The sequence below is a fragment of the Crotalus tigris genome, unplaced genomic scaffold, assembly GCF_016545835.1.
Source record: "Crotalus tigris isolate CLP2741 ecotype Arizona unplaced genomic scaffold, ASM1654583v1 scf7180000017545.3456711, whole genome shotgun sequence".
Classification (NCBI taxonomy): Eukaryota; Metazoa; Chordata; class Lepidosauria; order Squamata; family Viperidae; genus Crotalus; species Crotalus tigris.
The window spans coordinates 794,964-809,650 of record NW_024096464.1 but is presented as its reverse complement, the minus strand read 5'-3'; the positions used below and the strand labels follow the sequence as shown (position 1 = coordinate 809,650).

At 40.4% G+C, this 14,687-nt stretch overlaps 1 protein-coding gene across 6 annotated transcripts in view; it reads right to left on the bottom strand.

The window, feature by feature from the left end:
* STARD9 (StAR related lipid transfer domain containing 9) overlaps positions 1–12,349 on the bottom strand; it is a 113,087-nt gene extending 100,738 nt beyond the window's left edge. For 5 of the 6 annotated variants that reach the window (XM_039327819.1, XM_039327905.1, XM_039328000.1 and 2 more), the window contains exons 1-2: positions 12,185–12,349; positions 6,099–6,168 (exon numbers count right to left, since the gene is read on the bottom strand). In XM_039327819.1, coding sequence (XP_039183753.1) covers positions 6,099–6,168; positions 12,185–12,231 — 117 coding nt within the window. In that variant the 5' untranslated portion in view covers positions 12,232–12,349. Of the gene's footprint in view, positions 1–6,098; positions 6,169–12,184 lie in introns of those variants that run through there. The other variant, XM_039328089.1, reaches the window with a different exon arrangement.
* Between the last annotated feature and the right edge of the window lie 2,338 nt (positions 12,350–14,687).

Here is a 14,687-nt window from a genome sequence, read left to right as displayed (position 1 = left end):
AGTGGCTAATGATGCAGCTCTGGTCTGGCTTCTGGTTTGTGGTCGTGCCTCATCATCGGTGTGGCTTTGGGTTTGCTTTTTGCGTGGATGTGTGGTGGTGACATCCTGTGTGGTTTTTGTGAGTGTGGGTCTGGTATCATTTTTTGTGTTAGGAGTCGTTTGTCAATAAGGGCGGGTTTCCAAATGGCTGGTAGGCGGGAGGTATCATCTCGCTTGTTCATGCTGTGTGGGCGTTTTTCTATCTCGATGGCTTCTCTGATTATTCTGTTATTAAAATGTTCACTTTTGGCAATGGTTCTGGTATTTTTAAAGTCAATTTCATGTCCTGTAGCTTTAAGGTGTTGGACCAGGGAAGATGTTGGTTCCTCTTTTTTGACTGAGTTCTTATGTTCTTCAATGCGTGCACTTATTCGTCTGTTGGTTTGTCCGATGTAGGTGGTGGGACAAGTGGTGCATGGGATTTCGTATACTCCTTGATTTTCTAATTCAATTTTATCTTTGGGGTTTCTAAGGATGGTGGATATTTTTCTGTTTGTGCAGAATGCTGTTTTGATGTTGTGTTTATGGAGGATCTTACTGATTCTGTCTGTGGTGCCTTTTATGTATGGGAGGAAGGCTTTGCCGTTTTCTTGTTCTTCGTCTTGGATTTTAGTGGGGGTTTCTTTTTGGATTAGGTTAGTAATCTTATTTCTTTGGAATCCATTGGATGTTAGTACATTGGTGAGAGTGTGTAGTTCACCTTAAAGCCACAGGACATGAAATTGACTTTAAAAATACCAGAACCATTGCCAAAAGTGAACATTTTAATAACAGAATAATCAGAGAAGCCATCGAGATAGAAAAACGCCCACACAGCATGAACAAGCGAGATGATACCTCCCGCCTACCAGCCATTTGGAAACCCGCCCTTATTGACAAACGACTCCCTAACACAAAAAATGATACCAGACCCACACTCACAAAAACCACACAGGATGTCACCACCACACATCCACGCAAAAAGCAAACCCAAAGCCACACCGATGATGAGGCACGACCACAAACCAGAAGCCAGACCAGAGCTGCATCATTAGCCACTTTAAAGCCCTCCAATCCATACATGAAGCAAACTGACACCCTCCATGAAAATGAGGCACGACCACAAACGCGAAGCCAAAAAATAGCAAGGCAGCCCAAAATCTTAAACCCCTCTGCAACTCAGACTAACCTGAGCACAACCAAACAGAACACTCCCCCAGCCAATCAGAGCACAGCCAACCCCCCAGCCAATCAGAGCACAGCCAACCCCCCAGCCAATCAGAGCACAGCCAAGCCCCTAACCAATCAGAACACACCTCCACCCAATCAGAACACAGCCAAGCTCCCACCCAATCAGTTCATACCCCCACTGGCAGTTAAAAGGAAGAAACAGCTAAGACCACACATTGCTGCTCGAAGCACGAAGCTGAAAACACCAGCCTGAAGATGACGAATGGGACTTCGTCGAAACGTCGCCAAGACACTTCCAATTTTACGCGGGAGAAAACCCGAACAACCAAAGACCTACATATATATATATATATATATGTATGTGTGTGTGTGTGTGTGTGTGTGTGTGTGTATTATATAATAATATATAATAAAGTATAATACAATTTATATAAGGCAATCAAATGATGGCTTAAAATAACAAAATAGTAAAATTATCAATATGAAATACATAGAACCATTATAAATTGTAACTATCATTGTATCTAGAGAAAATGTAAGGATGGAATGTATAGGAAAGAATAATACATAAGTTATTATGGTTTCAAAACTAAAAAAACTAAAAGAATATTAAACCAAACTACAGTCCAATTATAATGATTATCTATATCAGTGGTTCTCAACCTTTTTAATGCCGCGACCCCCAACCGGTCATAAGTCGAGGACTACTCAACCTGTAGTAAGTCGAGGACTACTCAACTGGTGCAGCACTGTTTGCAGAATGGGACTTTTGGCAGGCTCAGCAGGGCAGAGACAGCCTGGACAATTCCTATTGGCTTTTGAAAGCCAATAGAATTAGACTCTATTTAAGAGAGTCTATTCTATTGGCTTTCAGAAGCCAATAGAATAAAAGGGAGTAGCACAGCTAAGAAAAAGGGAAAAAAATGGCGGACTGCGTTGTTTGGCGACCCCCGTGAAATGGTCGTTCAACCCCAAATGGGGTCCTGACCCACAGGTTGAGAACCACTGATCTATATTGTTAAAATGTCTCTAGCAGCTAATAATGAAAATAAGACAGAAATAAGACTCAAGTGAAGGTATGGACAAAACACACTATTATGAAGTAGTGATTAAATGAACAGCTGCACTTGAAAAGTTTCCAAACAGAAAATACCTAGGAGTTGTTTACAAAAAAATAAGATGTATAATTTGTACAACAAACTATGAAATATATTTGGCTGCAATCATCAAAGTAGAACCAGATTGAGTTGATAGTAACAAATCGAGGTAGAAGGATTTAATGTGACCAGGTGATGAGTGGAAACAGTATTTCCTAGAAAGCATCAGCATAGAAGGAACAATACAATATAACACAATTGAGTGTTTCAGCTGCACCTCCACTGCATGGGTACAAACTCTATTCAAAAGGGGTGTTCTGGTATGTCATACACACCTCCATGACTGCTGTTGTAAGAGCATTGAACCTGGCCGAAGACAAAGCCTTCCTAAATTTAGAAGTTGTTATGCTATTGAGATATCTGGCTGAGAGAAGTAAATGTACAGAAAGACTCATAAGGATGTTTCTGCGCAGGAGTGACAAATCTGATTATAACTCTAAGGAGATGCCACATTGCTTAAGATCAGCTAGTGTATGTATGTAGTGCGATGGCTGCCTATGAGAAGCAGTAGGATTTTGATTTTTTATGTATTGCCTAACGCTGGAAGTCGTTAGCCATAATTAAAGGGACCAAGCTAGTTTGAAAAAAAGCTTACACTAATATGAGAGGATATGAATATAGGAGGAAGTTTCTATTTTGAATAGGCTGGATTCATGGCAAAACATCACGTTTGGAACGCAGCAGCATACTTGGAAGATAAACCTCAAGAACTTAGATTGAACTCTTTCAAGGGAAAAAAATGAGCTACAAGGGCACAAAAGGATGCCAAAGAGCAGCTGAGTTTGGATCTTGGACAAGAAAACTTTGAGCACTGCATGTATATGCTAGGCTCCTAAAAATATTGTAGAGCTGAAACTGTTTTCTGACATTGTTGACATGGGGCAGTTCTTTTACTAGAATGTGAGTATTATGAGGCTAGATTCTCCTAGTCAAAGAAGCCAATTATAATATCAAGGATTATTTATGAATACCTGCATTTTAATAGCTGCCTATTGCTAAATTCCACAACAGAATGCTACGCAAGGAAAGCTTCTAACAGTCATAAGAGACATAAAGATATTATATTTTTAAGAGATATAAACAGCCACAATGCAGACTGATACAGAGAGCTATGGGAACTGGGCCAGAAACCAGGGGATCCCCGAATTCTACTCACAAAGCTAGCTGGGTGATCCTGGGCCACTCATTCTCTCTCAATCCTAGGAAGGATAAAATGGCAATCCATTTCCAAAAAGAAACTGCCAAGAAAATTGCAGTTGCCAGGAGTCAGCATTGACTCAAAGGCACACATACACACACCTGCACACCTGCATGGAGGCCAATATAACATTCTTGGTTCCCTCACCTTAAGCTTGCTGAGTAGAAAAGAAGAGAGTAGAGAAAAGAGTTACTTCAGGATTAAAACTATATAATTATGTTCATCAAACCTTTGTTCTATTAGGTACAACTAACCCTCCTATCTATTTTGGGTTAATAGTCTAAAGATTATTTCAAGTTTACTGTACATGGTTGCTATCAGCAGAATATGTATAACATTAGCTTCATTGGCAAAAATTAACATTTCTAAGCAATACACCATCCACATCACAACCCATTGTAAGAAACAGGCAATTGATCTTCTGAACTTCCTAAAAAGACATGGAACACTATCTACTGTCCTCCTCCTAGAATGGGTGAACTAGCCCAACTCCGGAAAGAATTTAAAACAAGTAAATTACTTATCTAGTTCTTTGATCTCTGCCAAACTTCTTCGTAAGATGTTTTAAACACTAATTATCTTAAGCAAATTGCCTAAAATAATCAGGCAGGCAAGCAGATACAAAGACTGAGCAAGAAATAGGAAGCATCTGTCCTGTAAAATTCCCACAGTAATCATGGTAACCCTATAACTCACTTATGTGTCTTCGAGTTGGAAGATATATTGCCAACAAAAACTGATTTTGGCCCATTTTACTTTTTGACTAAGAGAGTACAGTAGCATTCAGGAGTCCCAATGTCTGGAAAAAAAACAACAACTCTGTTTCCCATGCCTATAAAGGAAGCCTTCAAGAATCTCCAAAAAGGAAAGGATGAAGTCTCTTATAGCTAGTCAGTCCACAAGGATGTTAGCTGCAACTCAATATACATTTTTGTTAAGTTTCCCAGAAAATAGCTTCCATCATATTAGACTACTATGAACAGCAAAATGGGGGGGGAGTAAAAAAAAAACAATTTTGTAATTTGCTTGTGTGCTTATGTTACTGTCCTGAAAGAATAAAAGAGTACAGCATAGCTGAGATGCAAAGGAATAGAGTAAATTTTGGGTCTAAATTTAAAATTTATTTTAAGGTTCCAAACATGTTTACTCCTTTTCTATATGGAGCACAGAAGGTCTGCCAATTTAAGCTTCTCTCAATCTCCACCTTTTTCATTTCCTTCCTATTTTATTTTTGACTTACACAGATTTTCCATACAATACACAACTGCAAGTTTAAAAAAAATGAAGTGACTCCCTTCCCCCTCATTGTTATGTCTGACTTTCAGACGGACAATTAAAACTCTTTTAGAATTTTGTATTGAATCGTCTTTAGTTTTTCCTTGGTACTAGTTTCTTTTTAGATTCTACTCAGTGCTTAAATTCAGCATTTGAATCTACACACTTTCTAAACAAAATATCACAAAAATATTTACTACATTCAGAATTAGCCTTTGGATTTTAAGGCTTTGTGGAAAATGCAGCTAGTGTTTTTATATTAATTCTTTCACAGAATATCAGATTAATAGTCACAGAATATCAAGAAGAAATAATAAAGGGAAAAAAATATAGGAATTTCTGTTTTGAGTTGCACTGCCTGAAAATTACATTTAAATGAACAGACTCTGAATTTTGTAGGCAAGTATGGAAAAAATGAAACTCGTGTGCTTCTTTTCCAAGTAGTTTATATGTTATATTCATATTTTCCCTTTCTTTCCAGAATAGTTAAATGATATGTGAGATATATTATTTTCTTACCCATAAACATCCTGCAAAGGGGCATGATGGCTCAGTGATTAAGACACTGGGCTTTTCGGTTGGAAAGCTAACAGCCCAGGTTTGAGACCTGAGCACCGGACAATGAGGTGAGCTCCTGGTCGTGCCTCTGTTCCTGCCCACCTAACAGTTCAAAAGCATGCAAATGCAAGTAGATAAATAGGTACCACTTTGGTGGGAAGGTAACATCGTTCTGTGACATATGCTGACCACGTGACTAGAGAAACGTTCTTCAGTGTTGGCTCAAATGGAGATGAACACTGCGCCCTATAGTCAATAACCACTAGCGGAGTAAAATCTGCAGGGACTCCTTTCTTTAATCATTCTGCAAAATATAAATTTGTGGCAGGCTCAGGTTCACTCAATGAGTTTCACCTACGAATGGTGATCTGAATCCACATGTTTCTACCCCAACTGAAGTTATATCCAATTATGTCAGCCTGTAATAAAATGGCAACCACATTAGATTCTTCCACATCTCTCTTCAGAGTCTAAAAACTCAAAGCTTGCTCTGGAGGCTTAGGAAATACTTTGTATTTGATATTTAGAGATTCAAAGTGATAGAAAGCAAAGGAAGTGCCACTGTATAAAGTCTACCTCTATACTGAACAATATTCTTTCATCTCTACAACACATTGATTGTATTTGATCAATCATCATACGGCTATTATATTTTGCCAGCTGTAGCAAACTTTCGGATAGTGAATTAACAAAGAACATACCTTTACTTTTTTTACTTTTGCCACTCTATCTTCAATTTCTACAATTATTGGTCTTCCCTCTGCATGCTCTCTGGAAATATAAGAATAAACAACAATTAAGGCGTAAGATTTTTTTAAATTAAAACCCAAATATGGCAACTTTAAAATCTCATTTAGAGGAACAGCACTTGAAAGTACTTGTGGGTTCTTCCCACACATTTTTGCATATTACATATATGCATATATGTAAACATCAAAAGTAACTAGTTAAAAAAAGACAGAGTCATCAAACTGACTAACCCTGTTTGTTAGTTCAGTTGGACCAATCCACATTCTAAGCGTAGGAAAAACACTTAAACAATCATAACAGGTGACATTATGTTGTAGGTCAGCGCAGCATCTATGAACCACTTTAGGTTGGTAGAGGCACACCCCTTCCCTTGGAATGCCAAGCATTTTCCTCTGCCACTATTCTTGTTTGTTTCCTTCCAGCAGAAAGAGCTTATTACTCAGCAGTGCTCAGCATCTGGGTGGATTACCCTGATGGCAGTAAAAGATACATAGGACATGTATTTGCAGTCATTTTAAAGCAGGGCATTTTGCAAAGAGAAACAATGGCTTATACAAGGGGTCCCCAACACCTGGTCCATGGACCAGTACTGGGCCGCGGCATGGCAGCAACCAGTCTGCACAAACAAGCAAAGTCCCATCCATGGGATGCTGGCAGTACACAAAACCACGACCCTCCAGTCTGTGGAAAAACCTCTCTCCATGGAACCGGTCCCTGGTGCCCCAAAGGTTGGGGACCTCTAGCTTATACTTCTCATCCTGACAGCCAGTTTGGTGCAGGCATGAAAGGCTAGAACTAGAGAGATTGGGAGCTTTAGTCCAATCTTTGCTACAAAGCCAGATGGGTGATTTGGGGCCAGTCACTCTCTCTCTCTCTCAATTTTAGAAGGAAGACATGGCAAGCTACTTCCAAAAATGCTGCCAGGAAAACTGCAAGAACCTAACTAAGCAGTTCCTAGGAGTCAAGACTGACTGGAAGACACAAAAACATATATCCTCATTAACCCATTTTGAGTCCTTCAGAGATGGGAAAGACTCTGAAGAAATACCAAAGAACAACAAGAAATCACTTCCAAGAGACATGGCAAGTGACTGCTGTCATATCTGTCAGTTGCAGCAGCTGACTCCAAGCTGAAGAGAAGACAGGTAAAGGAGGTGTTCTTCTTCTCTGCTGCCCTTCATCAGCTTATCTTCCATACAAAATGCTAACATAATCCAGGAGCAGGTTTTGACACACCGCTTTGACACCGTGCCTGTCAAATCCTTGTTCTTCCTCAACCCTTACTAAGTAGAATTGCTGGTGGGTGCATCCATCTGATCAGAAGGTAGGGAAACAAAATCAAAGGAATCTGGCAATCCCTGTCTGCAATATGCATTTTATATACCCAGTAATGAGAAAGCAAATTTTATGCCAGAAGAAGCACTCACTCTAAATGAACTCTAAGACTCCATCCCTCACTTATACTCATTAATTTACATTATTTCAAGTTTCTTAAAATCCTTTTGGTCCTGTCAGGGTCTTCATGGGTCTTCATGACTATGAGCTTGGCTACCTGTTTGTTAGATCTATGTGCCTCCTGGGAGGAGACAAGTGGTTGGGTTTTGCCGATGATGAACTCTTCCCTTGAGAGAGAAGGTTATCCCTCCATCTCTTAAGGAGGAGTTAGTTAGCACCTCTCCGAAAAAAACATCACTAGACCTGACCCTACTGGGCAATTCATTCAATATTCAACTTTTCCTTTTTGGGAAAGGTTGTTGAGAAAGTGGCCACCAAGAGCCTCAGAGAAAGATTATCTGGACCATGTTCAGTTTAGTTTTCGGACCTGGGCATGGTACTGAACTAGCATTGGTGGTGCTTTGGATGACCTCTGATGTGAGCGGGCAGGGGGGAAGGGGTGGTACATAAATTCTTGCTCTTCTTGATGGCTTTCAATATAATCAACCATTGTAACCTCCAGCACCAACTATAGGGGTTGTGGGTGGGCAGTAATGTATTGTTATCCTCCTTCCTCTGGTGCTAATTCCAGTTGGTGTTGATCAGGAGTGAAAATTTAGATCATGCTGCTGCTGCAAAGGTCGTAAGTGTGAAAAATAGTCATAGGTCACTTTTTTTCAGTGCTGTTGTAACTTTGAACAGTCACTATATGAATTATTGTAAGTCTAGGACTAACAGTAATTTTTTCTGCCAGCCAATGTTCTGTGTATACTGTACACAGCAAAATCTTTTCATCATTCTTACGAATACATCCTATTATCAGGGGTGTCAAACTCAATTTCATTGAGGGCCGCATCAGCATTGTGGTTGCCCTCAGGGAGCCGGGTGGGTGTAGCCAGGATGGGTGCAGCCTACTGGGTGGGCGTGGATGGAGTGGGTATGGCCAGCTCTACAATGTTTGCGTCAAGGGTGCCTGTGGGGGCCTGGGCAAGAGTGGGATAGATCTGAGGGTCTCTGGCAGAAGGGGGTTGGACCAGGGCAAGTGCCAAGGCATGGTCCACTGGAGGAGCCTCACTGTTCCTCTCAGGCCATGCGCGGGGGGGGCTTATGGAGCTAAGATTGAATGCATTTCAGCATAGATGGCCACCACAAAATTGTACATTGGCTCCCAGCTGGCCCGGGGGGGTGTTCCCTCACTGTTTCCAGGATGGTTTCGCGGGCTACATGAAACCACTTCACGGGCCGCATCTGGCCCCCGGGCCTTGTGTTTGACATGTCTGCTATTATCATTCTGTCAGACTTCACTAGACATGGCAATGTCAATTCTTCACAAAATCAAGCCCACATCTAGTAACAGTAAAAATAGTTGAAGCTTCAGGGATCTGGCATAAAGATTCAAGCTGCTTTATTGCAGGCAACAAAAAAGACATGTCTGTCTGTCTGTCGCCTGGGTAGTGCAAGGCATAGGAATCAAAACCTTAAATTCTAAGCTACTTCCTCCCAGCCTTTCTTGTCAAGAGACTTTTTGCTATTCTTTTCCCAACCCCGAGAGTTAGAAATATCTCTTTAATGTTTTCATAATGTTTTCCATAAGTTCCATCTAGTCTGGAAATTGTTGATTCCCTTTACCAGTTTCAGTCTTTATATGTTCACACAAGCTAATACATAAACCATATGTATTATGTTTGCCACTATTCCAAACATAAGCCATAGTTTATAGATCAATCCCAGATGTTTCACTTAGCCTGCCCAGGCAGAAATTATGGCTGGGTTCTCATAACTAGCTAAGTTGTAATGTGGCTTGTTTTATGTGGCCTTCTGTGAATCTTCCCATCAAGATTTATAAAATATATAATCCATTTCAGTGTGCTGTAGAGACCCAGCTAACTGCAATTTAGTCAATAAACCCTAAGTAAGCAATTCATTGTTTTTTTCAAACTTGGCAACTCTCAGATGTGTGGACTTCGACTCCCAGAATTCCCCAACTAGAATGGTGTAAACACTTATATGAGCACAGCTGGAGATTTAGGACTTTTTCTATAAAGAAGCTTCAAGCTTTTCTTTTCTTTATTTGTATCTGTTTATTCTCCTTAAGAAAGCTTAAGGTAGTACATGCAGTAACTGAAAGTATAGTATTTAGAAAGCTGCACTGCTTAAGTTCTACACATAAAAATGAACAAAAATTAGTATTTTAAGATGTTTCTTTGCTTCTGCCAATTAAAGCTTAACTGCCTTATAATGTCAACATAACAGTGCAAGGCTGAGAAAGTATCTTGCCTATAACAATGAAAAATTATTTATAATGGCCAAGTGTCAGAAAACATGATGTAGCCATTGAGCTGCACCCAAAACAAAGGCCTGACAGTACACAGACTGCATCTGTTTTACTTTGTTATTCCCTCTCTTCTCCAGAAAAGGGATTATATTATTTGTCACACAGATTTTTATACAACTCCAAAGTTTTCTTTCTCCTATCCTCACCCAAACTCCACAAAACACATGCTCTTAATTATTTTATTATACATACATGTTTGTACAGCAGGCATCACCAATGTTTATGTGAGCTGAATCTGCAGTACTATAATTTTGTAAATCAAAATTGTTCAGTAATAGATAAGCGTTAGGTTTGAGGATATGTGGAATTACTTAATAATGAAGCTCAAGCCACAAAGCAGGGAAAGAAGATCAGGTAGGAAAATTATAGAGGGTTAAATCAGGGGTCCCCAACCCCAGGTCCATGGACCAGTACCGGGCCACAGCATGCCAGCAACCGGGCTGCACAAACAAGCAAAGCCCCATCTGCGAAATGCAAGCAGCATACAAAACCATGCACCCTCCGGTCCACAGAAAAACCTCTCTCCACGGAACTGGTCCCTGGTGCCCAAAAGGTTGGGGACCTCTGGGTTAAATGACTCATCATTGTAAGGTCAACCTCAAATTAGCTATAGTTTAAATTGAAAAACAAGGTCTTTCATTATTAAATAAAAGAAATAGATGGGATAATTCACTCCAGTACTGAATCTGTCCAGCGGAAGTGAGCGCTAGAAGAATTCTGAAATTGTTCAGTCTATGTGGGAAAAGGGTACTCTGCTTGCTTTTTGAATATTTTGACAATAACAAACTGAGCCTAAATAAGTACTGTATAGGTAATCCTTGATTTATGTCCATAATTGAGCCCAACTTTTATGTTGCTCAGCAAGACAGTTATTAAGTGAATTTTGCCCCATTTTATCTTTCTTGTCACAGTTAAGTGAATCATTGCAGTTGTTAAGTTAGTAACTGTTAGTGAACTTTGTTGTTCCATTGACTTTGTGTCAGAGGGTTGAAAAAAAGGTGATCACATGACCCCAGGATAATGCAACCATCATAAATATGAGTCATTTGCCAAGTATCTGAATTTTGATCACATGACCATGGGGATACTGCAACGGTTGTAAGTGTGAAACATGGTCATAAGTCACTCTTTCAATGCTGTTGTAACTTTGAACGATCACTATATGAACTGTTGTAAGTCAAGGGCTATCTGTATTCAAAAATAAGGCCAGTACTTATAAAAGCATGGAAAAGATGACATAAAATTATTAGCAACAAAAATGTACAGAACAGGGCAGAGATGATTGGGAAGTTGATGAATAGCACCCAGTTTCAAACTGTGACAACATGTGACATATTTCACAAAACATCCATTCAAGCAAAGGAAGATAGATGGAAGAATCACATTTTCTCATTTTTGAAAATGGTAATAGTCTTTTAAGGATCTGGATCTCCACAAATAACAAAGGTATTTTATTGTGTCATAAAGTGGAAAACTTTTCATGTTCCTTGGAAATACATTTAGTTATCTAGCCTGAAATCATGATAATTAATAATTCTGATTTCAATGACAGATCCCCAAGGATGATATAAGATTGCCTTGACATAACACACTTATAGTTAATTCAGTCATGGTTTACTATACACAACCCAATTTTCATACAACCCATTTGACCACTAATCACATGGTTTGGGTTTACACACAGCACTCATTTGTTTCAGGATACTATAAACACAGTTGAAAAGTATTCCATAGAAACAAAGCATAGATTAAATCTTGGGAAAAATGTTTTGGTGTATTCAATATTACTAGAAAGCACATATAGAAAATGCACTATATTTCTTAAAAGCACCGAAAGAAGAGAATATTTGTAGCTCTGGGTTGAACATTAAGTTCTGCTTAGCTGTCACAGCCTTTGCACGTTTTCTTAACCAAAAGCAGGCTTCGCCTTGTTTGGTCATGTATGGTAATTCCCTTTTCTGCACGCTACACTTTAGGGACAGTCTCGCTTCAACAGCAACCGACCTCCTCGCAATCCATTGAGACTCTCACTTCCCACGTTCCCAAACGTGGAGAAGCAAAACGCACCCCACTTTAATATTAACACAAGCTAACGGCGGCTCCTAGGCAAGCCTAGCAAACCTTACTCTCCCTAAAGCTCAGAGGAGAAAGGGTGCAGCTGCGCTGAGCAACTCAAGCCGAGCTTTTGATCAGCTGGCGCAGGCACGTGTGGACGCGAGTCCACGCGTTCGAGGCTTCCCTCTTTTCACTCCAAAGCCGGTGCCTCACCTTTTGCTGAGAGGCCGGACTCGCACAGCTACTTTGACGTTCGCCATGACCTCTCGGATCCCGGGGAGAAACGGCGCCGCTTTGGCCGTCCGAGCCCCGGCTCCACATCACCCCGCTGCTCCTCAGCCGTTGCTCAAGCGCTCCCCGAAGAGCCCCCGGCGGAGAAAGCAGCGCCGCCGCCGCCCGACCCCGCCCGCCCGTTCTTTGGGGGGGAGGCCTGCCCGCTTGGCAAGAGCAGAGGAAACGGGGAGGGGCGCCTTGGGCTGCTTGCGCCACAGGCTCTCCTCGCGGCTTCGGCTCCTTTCGATTTTCGGATGGGCGACAAAATGGCCCGTTTCTTAGCGCTGAAGCCGAGGAAGAAACGCTGGGGCGGTTTTACCCGGAGCGGAAAGATTGCAGTTTTGGGTTGCTGATCTCATGACCCACCCTGGAAAATGAACAAAACGACGCGAGGAGCCTGATTCCGCTGTGTTTGTCGTGGGCTCGCTCGAAAGACAGAACCACGTTGCGGCTACAACCTGGTCGTTTTATAATGGGGTTGGGAAGAGGACAAATGGCTGACCTATATAATAAGAAAGGGGGACGGACAAGCAGTTTGAGCAGCCGTTTGGAGGACAGCGAAGTAGGATGTCCCTAGGCTTGTAAGCCTTCGGTTTACAAAGGCTCTTAAAAGGACGGTGAACATAAACGGTTTGCCTCACTATTAGATCGAGTACCGGAGACAACTTGTAAGGATGCGAGCGAGCATCAGTGTTCGCTTAGCTCCCGAAGTTATAACGAGGTTTGCTTAGTTTGGCACAGCACGTCGTGTGGATTAAGACCCCTCTTGTCCAGGGAATTTCACCGACTCGGGTTAGCCACTGTGCCTCTGACCCAGGGCCATCGTGGTCCTGGAAGGGGGTGTTAAATCCAATCTGGTTAGGTTTTGGCCCAATTGCTACTCCAGAGAAAATCCTCCCTGTATAGGGCCCAGCAACCATGTGAATGGTGATTAATGGCTTAATTTCATGAATGTGGCCAGAAAACTAATCCGTTATTTATCAGATGTCCCCGTAAACCATTGACTCTGCCTGAGTCAATATGACACTCGAAATCACTGTGAGTTGGGCAGCCATATAAATATATTAAATAAATATCATTGTTCATTTCTGAAGCTGTATTCTAGATAGCTTTATTAGCCATGCATTCCATCAAACAATGTTTGTCTTTTATAATGGTGTGCCTAAGATGTATGCATGTTTGTCATGAGGATAGTATGTTTCCCCTAGATTACTTTTAGATCAACTTTACATAATTATGTATTGTCTATTAAAATATGATTTTAGAATATGAATTAATTCAATTTATTCCAAATCTCTATCAGAAGATGTTCAAATTAATTACTAGACCTAAACTTAAGGAAGCAAAAATTTGCTTAATTTCTAGATAACAGCAAATTTATAGAAGTCTTGTATTTTTTGCTGTCATGTTTTTAATTTTTAAATTAATTGTATTGCTTTTAGTACTCAGTGAAATAAAGCCTGTAAACAATCAAAAAGAAAAAACATAAAAGTAGAAGGCAAAAATGCAAATTAAATTTAAATTTTAAAAAACTGGCAAACAGTTGTATTTTACAGCTCAGAAATTGACATCACTGCAGACCCTGCAACGTAGCAGGAATAACACAAAGAACAAGAAGATAGAAATCAAGATCATATCAGGATATTGCCCAGTCTTCCCACTGTGTCAATAAAGAACCAATTTTAGAGTGATTTGGTTTATTAGTCTTTTCAGGAACACATAACAATATTATTTTGTAATAGTAAACAAGAACATGTCATTCATAAATACAGTTCAGCCACACGTTAACATTTAATTCTGTTGTTTGACCTAGTATGTAAAACTAGGTTAAAATTAATAACTCATAACGCACCTTCAAAGTTATTGCATCTATAATATTAATGAATAGGTATATATTTTGAACATTCACTGAGGTGCTCAACCTATTTTTGTTGCCTTTCAAATAAACAATATATCTGAAGATTGCATATGATGTTTCCCACTCTTATAAAAGGCTTTGTCTCTTTTCCTCAATCTATTTAACTGCTACAGATAGTCCTAAATTAAGGATAATTTGTTCAGTGCTGATTCAAAGTTAATGATGGTGTGGAATGAATGGTATTTATGCCTGGTCGCAGCACCCCAGCAGTCATGTGATCAAAATTGAGATGCTTGGCTGCAGCAGCAAGAAAAAAAAATGGTGATGTTCATCTATGGGGGATAGAGATTGGCAGGTAGAGGTTCTCCTGGACTCTCAACTGCTGCTCAAAGAGCAGGTGGCAGTTGTGGTTAGGAGAGTCTTTGCATAATGTTGTGTAATGCACCAGTTGCATCCTTTCTTGGATTGGGAGTCCCTGCACTCAGTCACTCAAGCCCAGGAATCTCATGCTTGGACTATAGCAATGTGCTCTGCATGAGGCTACCCTTGAGTATTTGGAAGCATTAGTTGGCACAAATGCAGTTT